The 8,423-nt window shown below is 51.4% G+C and overlaps 2 protein-coding genes across 3 annotated transcripts in view; both read left to right on the top strand.

The window, feature by feature from the left end:
* The first annotated feature begins 209 nt into the window (after window positions 1-209).
* LOC114057891 (cyclin-dependent kinase 4 inhibitor B-like) lies at window positions 210-2,347 on the top strand. Its single transcript, XM_027884688.1, has 2 exons — window positions 210-350; window positions 1,869-2,347. The coding sequence occupies exons 1-2, from the start codon at window positions 210-212 to the stop codon at window positions 2,130-2,132; spliced, it is 405 nt and encodes a 134-aa protein (XP_027740489.1). The 3' UTR covers window positions 2,133-2,347.
* The window catches only part of LOC114057892 (cyclin-dependent kinase 4 inhibitor B-like), a 15,630-nt gene continuing 9,032 nt past the window's right edge, over window positions 1,826-8,423 (top strand). Inside the window, exon 1 of one of the 2 annotated variants that reach the window (XM_027884690.1) lies at window positions 1,826-1,868. The gene's annotated coding sequence lies outside the window, so the exon portion shown is untranslated. Of the gene's footprint in view, window positions 1,869-6,884; window positions 6,896-8,423 lie in introns of those variants that run through there. The other variant, XM_027884689.1, reaches the window with a different exon arrangement.

Genomic DNA, 8,423 nt, shown 5'->3' with positions numbered 1-8,423 from the left:
AGGTTGACTCTGACACCGGCCGGGCGGCACCAGCCGTGAGGACAAAACAAGCCGCGGACTCGCAGGTGGAAGAACCTCCGGGCCGGGGCCCGGGCGCGCTGCCCGAGGCTGCCGGGGGCGCCGAGCGCTCCCATGGGCAAGGCGCTCCCCACGGGCCGGGATCGCCGCCAGCCCCGGGCAGCGCTGGGCCGGGCGCGGCGGGCCGGGACATGGCGCGGCGGGCGGGAGGCTCCGTGGCCGACGAACTGGCCAACGCCGCCGCCCGCGGAGACCTGCAGCGCCTCAGGGAGCTGCTGGACGGCGAGGCCGACCCCAACGCCGTCAACTCCTACGGCAGGACCCCCATCCAGGTAGGGGGGTGGAGTGCGGGCGGCGGGGTGGAGGCAGCGGCCCCTACGTGCCCTGCCCGAGGGGCGACCAAGGTGGCCCCGGGGCAACCTCTCGGCGGGACCGCCCCACAGCGGCTGCTGTCGAGGCGGTGCAGCGCTTCTTCTCGCCTCTCTGGGAAGGAGAAAGTCTGTGACGGCCGCAACAGAGAGGTTTTAGTCTTAGCAACCCTTGACTTTATTTGAACCAACTGAGATAGGATGACTCAAAACCGAGAACTTTAATGCTCATATCGCAATAAACGTGCAATAAAATGTAACAAATAGCGTTTGCAGAAATAATCACCTTTTAGTCATAGGTCGTCTTCTGCTTTATTTGCCTGTTACTATTTTTTCCTCATCTTTCCCATGGAGGGAAAAAAAAAAAAAAAGAACGTATATGCATTGACTCTCATGAACAGAAACACCTGGCTGAGATAGCCTTGCCCGGCAGACGCTGTAGGTAGATAGTGAGCAGTCCCTGTGGGGCTCAGTATGCCCATTTTACAGTCTCGTGAACGTGTAGGTAAACGTAGTGCCCGAAAGTGTAGTAGATTTTAAATTTTAAAAAGCTGAGGTTATTTCCGAGGTAGTTCTAGACATCTTTTTCTTACATTTTACAAAATAAAACGAAACTGGAATAATCTGAAAAGCTTTATTTAGGTTTTACTTGGTAGTGCTTACGAAACTCTCTCCCACAAAATGTCGGTTCAGCCTTTCACTCAAAACAGGTATCTGTTGCCGTCCTCCGGTGCTTTTTTTTTTTTTTTTTTTTTAACCTTTGCGCGGCAGGGATTTAGCCCCTGTCCTGAACCCACTGCCGGGTGCGCTGGGAGAAACCCAACTTAGAAAACGGCGAGCCCGAAGGGGTGGGCTGCAGGGAACTTTGGTACTGCCCTGGACACGGGGGTCAGACAAAAGGTGGGTTTTGAGATTCTCCCGAGGGTGAGAGAAGCGCTGTCGCGGCGCCGCAGATAACGAGGGTTCCCTGCATATACGTCTCGCCTTGGCAAGGACTGTCTGGAGACGTGTCACAGACGGGACCAGGACGACGGCCGTCCCCGGGAGCCACTCCACCGGCACGGTTCCGCGGTGGCCGTTGCAAAGCGACGCGGGACTCGCCCCGGGTTCCTGCGTGGGTCCGCTGCGAGAAGGGCGATCCTCTTCCCCCACTCTGTCTGCCCCGAGCCGACTGCCCCCCTGCCGCCTCCTGTCGCGGAACAGCCCTGGTGTGGACCTGCACACCCTGACCCCGATGAAGGTCCCGCACCTCTCAGACCCACCTGTTCCTTCCTGTCCCGTGGCACGGATAAGCAGGGTTCCTCCCGGCGATGCAACCCTACCGACAGGTCCATTCTCTCCACCATTCGTGGCGCCTCCGGAGCCGATCTCTAAGGCTCGGCCGCAGATTTTCTTCTTTCCACGGAGGACCATCGTTCCTTCGGGGCCGAGCAAGAAAGCCTGGGGGCTGCGGACAGGCGCTGACGCTGTGTCTCCCCGCAGGTGATGATGCTGGGCAGCACGCGTGTGGCCGAGCTGCTGCTGCAGCGCGGAGCCGACCCCAACCGGCCCGACCCGAGCACCGGCTGCCTCCCGGTGCACGACGCGGTCCGCGCCGGCTTTCTGGAGACGCTGGTGGCGCTGCACCGGGCAGGGGCGCGCCTCGACCTGCCCGACGGCCGCGGCCACCTCCCCCTCGACGTGGCGGCGGGGGGCCCGCACGGAGCCGTGGGCCGCTACCTGCGCCACCCGCCGCCCCGCGCCTGACCTCTCCCGAGGCAATCCCCTCTCCAAACTTACGGCTCGCGCCCGCCTCGGAAAACGCCAAGTCGAGCAGCACTCATGCCATACTGTGAATAACCCCCGGGTCGCTGGGATGCACGAAGGGCAATATTCTTTGCTCATTCCTGTGTATCTTGCACTGAAAATACTATGGCCCTCCACAGTCCCCTATTTTCCCGCGAGAGGTCAAATATTATGAAGAGAAATATGAAGTATGAAATAAGAAAATATTAAATGTGAAAATATTAATAGTAAATAGGAAATATTAAATAGGAAATATTTAATGTGAAAATATTAAATATGAAGGAAAACCCACACACAGAGGTGGTACTACACAAACCCTTCATGTTTTGACTGCACTACATCTGGGCTTTCTGTTTACCCTCGTCCCCGGGGGTCCACACTCATACTTGCCAGCCCTCCCTCTGAAGAGGACAGGAGAGGATCCGAGCTCTCCCTGTCCGATTTCGGTTTCACGGAACTCAAGGGGCGCTGCCTGTCTCTCTAGCAAAACTGGCCGGAGGGCAGGGAATCGGTGCTTCCTGGTGCGATTGTAGCCTTGGCAAATACATTCTTAGAACCACGTAGGATGCTGTGCGTGTCTGTACATGCATCTTTGGCGCATCCGTGGCTCTTCTCATGAAGGTTGCAAACATGGGTTCTGGAAGGAGAAAATGAAGTGAGCTTTGTGTCTCTGCAAGCCCTCTACAGTCCCCACTTGAAGTACTCGTTTTAACGACCTGCAAGCGACCTCCCCTGAGTTATAGTACCTTGAAAAAAAATCATGTTAATTGCAAAACCAAGGCGACCAGGAACGAAAAATTAGAAATCGTAAATCCGAACTTAATTCCAGGGCTTACCAAGCTGCTTGAAGGTGTCACTTTTTTTTTTTTTTTTAACGAAAAAAGCAAGTCGTTGCAACAACTGTGCTGCTGGATTAGGAAAGGGAGCAGACAAACCATCTGAGAGTCTATCCGTTTCACTGACTGCCCCAGTACGGGGGAGTTGGTTGTGAGCACCCCACAGAAAATGCACACGGCAGCCCATCCTCTACTGAGGGGAAGCCAAAGGCTGGGGAGACCCTCTGCCACCGTGGAGGGTCCTGAACCATCAGGGGTGCTGTAGGAGAGCACGGGCAGCAAAGAGCGGGGTGGTGAGGCAGGCGATGGGGACCGTGCTTCCAGCCTGTGCTGGATGAGTGGGAGACCTTGCCTCCCTCCCCGGACCCCAAGCCGGGCTGCAACCGCGCATCCTGCGCCTTAGGGTCAGAGAAAAGTAAACAAGGCAAGGCAGCGGGAGAGCTCAGATGTCATTCCCTAGCGCAAATCCTGGGCACTTTGCAGATCTACCCGTAGAGAATTAAAGGAAGGAAAAATTTATTTTCGTTTTGCATTCTTATTGATTGTCCAACTCCTAGATATTTCATAAGCAATAAAAAATGTGTATACTTTTTAAAAGCGTGTTGGAATATGTTATTTATTGCAATGTAAATTCATACAATGCATGCTTCATAATTACATCAAATAAGTTTGTACACTCTAAAAAATTTAGTTTTACCATTTATGTACAAAATACATCTATAAAATACCCATATAAAATATACATGATATGCACATATATTAAGAATGTTATGATCATGTATCAACCTTATGTATTAGCTTATCAACTATTTTATATGTAATATGCTTATGTTTAATTACAAAAAATTATATGCATGTAAAATGTATACCAAAAATTACATTATATTTGTAATATATAAAATAATTCTTATAATACATTATAAACACTTGTTTATTATAAGAATGCCTAGAACATATATTTTATACATATCTTTATACAGAAAAAATATAGCATTTCAGTATGCAATTATAACACCTTACTAGATTTTTCTGTATTCTACCTTCGAGCATGTCATAGTTATAAGCAAACCAAGCACAACACTGGGGATGCAGCAGTTAGGTGCCTGCATCCCATATCTGTGGGAACCAGAGTGGAGCTGGGACCAGACACAGGGATGGGACAAGTCTAGAGCCTGACCACCCTCTATAGAAAAGATTCTATAAAACTGCACTTCCAACCTCAATTAGACCAGTATTTCTGTTTTAAATGGTCTTTTTCTCCAGGAACCAGACTTCATTTAATTTTTTTTGTATTCCCATTATGGCTTATGAAAATACAGCAACAGCAACAAAATAGTAATATTATATTATTGTTCTTACTAATATTGTTCATTAAGTTGGCAGGAAAATAACTGAATTTGCTAGGCTGACTGCACCAAATGAGCAGAGAATGCCCTCAAAAGCCAGCAGGGTAAATACCTAACTGATATAAATCTATTTCATGCCGTAGGTCTGGAGGCCCTGCCCGGTAGAGGCCCACAGTGGGGGATACTCACTCCTTGAAAGGATGGGAGTCCCCGGCGTGATCCCGCTCGGCTGCGAGAGCTTCCACAGGCACCTTTCCTTCTGGCAGCAGCGCCGGCCCCAGGGCTTTTCATCTCGGGAAAGAATAGTAGCTGTTAACAGCAAGTAGCAGCAGCAATACACATACCGAGAAAGCCCTCAAAGCACTACGTTTAACGTAGCAAATTACTTGCATTTTTTATTTTTAATACCTCTCCTGTAACAGAGTACATGTGCGCGTACACACACCCACACCCCTCCTCAGCACGGTTTGCAACCTGTGCACGACGAGGTGCTCCTCGGCCCCTGATCGGCCATGCATTCAGCGTTGGTGGGTATTTGGTTTCTATTGTCAAAACTGTAGATTCATCCTCTCACCGCCGCTCTGGCACCTGCATCCCGCAGCCAGGCAGGCATTCATTTCTCTCAATTTTGCCTTGCCTGTCGGGGAGTAGTAGCCACAGCAGAGAGAAGTGCGGGACGTAGCGGGGGGGGGGGGGAGGTGAGGGGAAAAGAAGAAGAAAGAAAAGAATAAAGTGTCTCTCGAAGACGTGCTTTCATTTCGAAATGGCTGATTTCACTCACCCATTTCCCAGGCTTGAAATCGAACTCGGTTCAGAAGAAACCATTACCGGCTCTTCTTTATTAGCAGTGTTGTTAGGGTTACTCCGTGCCGAGGCAGAAGGAAACTTCTGTTGACATCAGTTATTACTGTTTGTCCAGCAGAGAGCAGGAGGTGTTGGGGGGGGGGGGGGGGGGGGGGGGGGGGGGGGGGGGGGGGGGGGGGGAAGGGATGCGTATTGCATACGCCTATGTTCACCATCCCTCCCAGGGACTGCCGCTCTGCCTCCCCTCCCGGCGCCTTCCCGCGTCTCCCCTCAGTCCAGGAGCAGTCCAGAGCCTCCTCTAGCCGTGTCCAGCAGAACCGGGCCTGGCCACCCCCGGGGAGGGCGAAGACGCGCCAACAGGAATGACGCTCTCCTTTGCCCATCACAGCTCCCCACGCCTCGCACGGAGGTACCCCGCACGGGGGAGGGGGGATGCTCAGGCAGATGGACTCACAGGGTGGGGGGCGAGTCAGGTGGGTAGCGGTAACCCCCAGAAATCCTCTGCCGGGCGGCGGAACTGGCTCGGCACCGGTTGTCGGAGGGCTCGGCAGCCTCCGGTGGCTCCTGGGAGCTGGCTCGGGAAGGGAGCTCCGGCAGGTTAATCGGGGCTTCTGAGCGACCCCCCTGCTGCTCCCACGCCTCGCTGCAGAACTTCGCCCTTCAATAGGAAAGCAAAACGGTCCGACCCCGCTGAGCACGGCCGGGAAGAAGGTCTAGGGGCTGGCGGGGAACCGTTCATTACCCGTTTCGTTGAGCGATGGGGGGAAACCGAAATCGTCCTTTTCTTTTTTTTTTTTTTTTTTTCCCCTGCTCCGCTACGCAATGGTCCCGCGTCGCGTTCAAATGGCCATGTGACAAGGAAATAGCTGCTCGCCTGGGCCAATACTGGCCCGCGTATTTAAAGCGGCAGGGATCCGCTAGCCGGTCCCTGGGGCCCCGTCCCGGCGCTCCGAGACACCGCAGACCCCCTTCCCCGTCGGGCTTTTTCCGTGGCAAGCGGGATCCGAAAGCAACCAAACAGCAAGAAAAAAGCCCCAAACAAATACCACCTATCCCCAAACAGAGAGGGAGGCCGTTTGTTTGGAGGGACAGACCGGAGGGAGGGCAAGGACATGTCGTCAAGGCTTTATTTGAAAGCAGGGGAGCGCCCTGCGATTGGCCTATCTCCACGCCTGTTTGGTGGCGATGCTCCCCGGGGCCAGGCAGTGGGAGGGGAGACGAGCCGGCGGTCTCCCCCGTCCCCATCCCCCGCTGCCAGTCTTCCTTCGCCCGCTTTCGAGGCGGGAGCCATCATCATGGGAGGAGTTTAAGAGCGGGGTGTAGGGGAGGGGGGGTGGGAAGGGGAGGGAGGTAAAGCAAAATGGGGACTCGAAAATAGGCAAACGGAAGAGAGAAAAAAAAAAAAAAAAAAAAAAAAAAAAGAAAAAAAAAAAAAAAGGAAAAAAAAAGAAAGAAAGAAAATCCTCTCCAATGAATGGAGGGTGAGAGGACCGATTCACCGGTGAGGCCCCGCCGGGGAGGTATTTGTTATGTGAAGCTAGAGCGGATTCCCCGCATCCATGACTCCCCGAATAAGGTGCACCATCCACTTTCGGCGTGCCCGCAGCCTGCCCCGGGCCCGGGCTCTGGGCTGGTTCATCCTCCGTCGCATTTTCGGAGCGCTGAGGCGGCGTTGGCCTCCGCGCCTCTCCCTGCTGCTGGTCCTGCGGCGGAGTCGCCGCGGGAGCCCCCGGCCCAGGTAGGACCCGGGAGCGGGGCTGCTCGGGGGCGGCGGGTGGTCCCCGGTGAGCGCGGGCGGCCCGACGGGGCGACACGAGTAGGAGGCGACGGCCCGGCCCCAGAGGCAGCGCAGCGGAGCCCCCTCCGTGCCATATGCTCAGATTCCACCCTAATCACGTTAGATTTGTACAGGCGGAGTTCTTCTGTCCGTCTACTATTATTTTTTCCTTTTTCTTTGTTTTTTTCCTTCCCCTAAACTCAGTTGAAAATGATATCAGGTTCTTGAAAAGATACTGTAACTTATTTCTGCCTTATCCCTCACTTCCTGAGAAGTTTTCTCTATGGCTAATTAAGAAAATATAAACCCACCACCCCTTATCAACTTTTGTAGACAGTTCCTTGCAAACAAGGAACACAGCTACTGCCCTGAAGAGAGAAAATGGCCACTGTTTTCCGAGCATGTATTACTTTCCATTCCTGTAAACTGTAGTGAAATACAGTGGCCTACTTTGCCTTCCCTCGCTGTTTCAAAAATATGGGAAATAAGGGTCAGAGCGGCCGAGCAGTGTCAGAAAGAGTAACTAAAATATTCGCATAATGAGACCTTGAAAGACACACACCCGAGGCTCAGGCATTTTTAGAGGCTTTTCTCCTATTGCAGAATTCAGAATCATCGGATTGTTGAGGACCTGCAGGGTGCACCTTCAGTGTTGATCGTTACACAACTTTAGACATACAATGAAAAGTGAATCAAGTGAATATCAATTTTGATGTGTATTTGAGGATTGTTCTGCAGAGTCATCATAGAGGCTTGTTAGAGCAGTCCACAACCTCCTCAAAACCAGAGCACAGACTGGAGAAGAGCAGAGGGAGAAGAGAAATACAGAGATTTGCTGCAAAATATCTACAAAAATAGAGATAATTTAATTTATATATGTATAAAGAAATGTATGAAAAATTAAACCTTTCAAAGTATGGGACTCAGGGTGTGGAAATAAAATTATTCAACTTCCCACCTCCTGTCCCTGGTTAGATCTCTTACAGTGCTTTTCAAATAGCAAATGTGGGTACATACACACAGACACACAAACAGACATGCACATACAAAATATATCTACACTGATTTATATATTTATCAATCAGAAATTATATCCAGTTTTCCTTGGTGCCTTCAAAAGCCTCATTTTTTTTGCATTTGTAGTAGGCCTCATTTCTTCATCTTACATTGAATGGGGGAAAAAGAAACTATAAACTCTGGCTGACAAGAAATGTACAAATCCCAAATAGAAACATAAGTCTAAAGGTGCTGATTATCTCGAAGTAAATTTACTGTAGCAAGGACAGAACCATCTCACGGATTCAGGAGTGTGACTCTTATTTTTTCTCTCTTTTTCCATGCTTGCTGTAAATATAGCTCCTTTATTTTCCCCTTCCCCCAAGCTTCTGATCAGGGAGATCGAGTTTTTCTAAAATGATACTTAGATCTAGACTACAAATCTTAGTTTGAAGGGTAAGACAAATGTGTATGTTTAACCTAAAAAAAAAAA

Source organism: Empidonax traillii, unplaced genomic scaffold (assembly GCF_003031625.1).
Source record: "Empidonax traillii isolate 1590-97213 ecotype Southwest subspecies unplaced genomic scaffold, ASM303162v1 scaffold152:size925058, whole genome shotgun sequence".
Taxonomy (NCBI): Eukaryota; Metazoa; Chordata; class Aves; order Passeriformes; family Tyrannidae; genus Empidonax; species Empidonax traillii.
The sequence above is the reverse complement of the archived record's forward strand: the minus strand, read 5'-3'. Positions and strand labels throughout refer to the sequence as shown.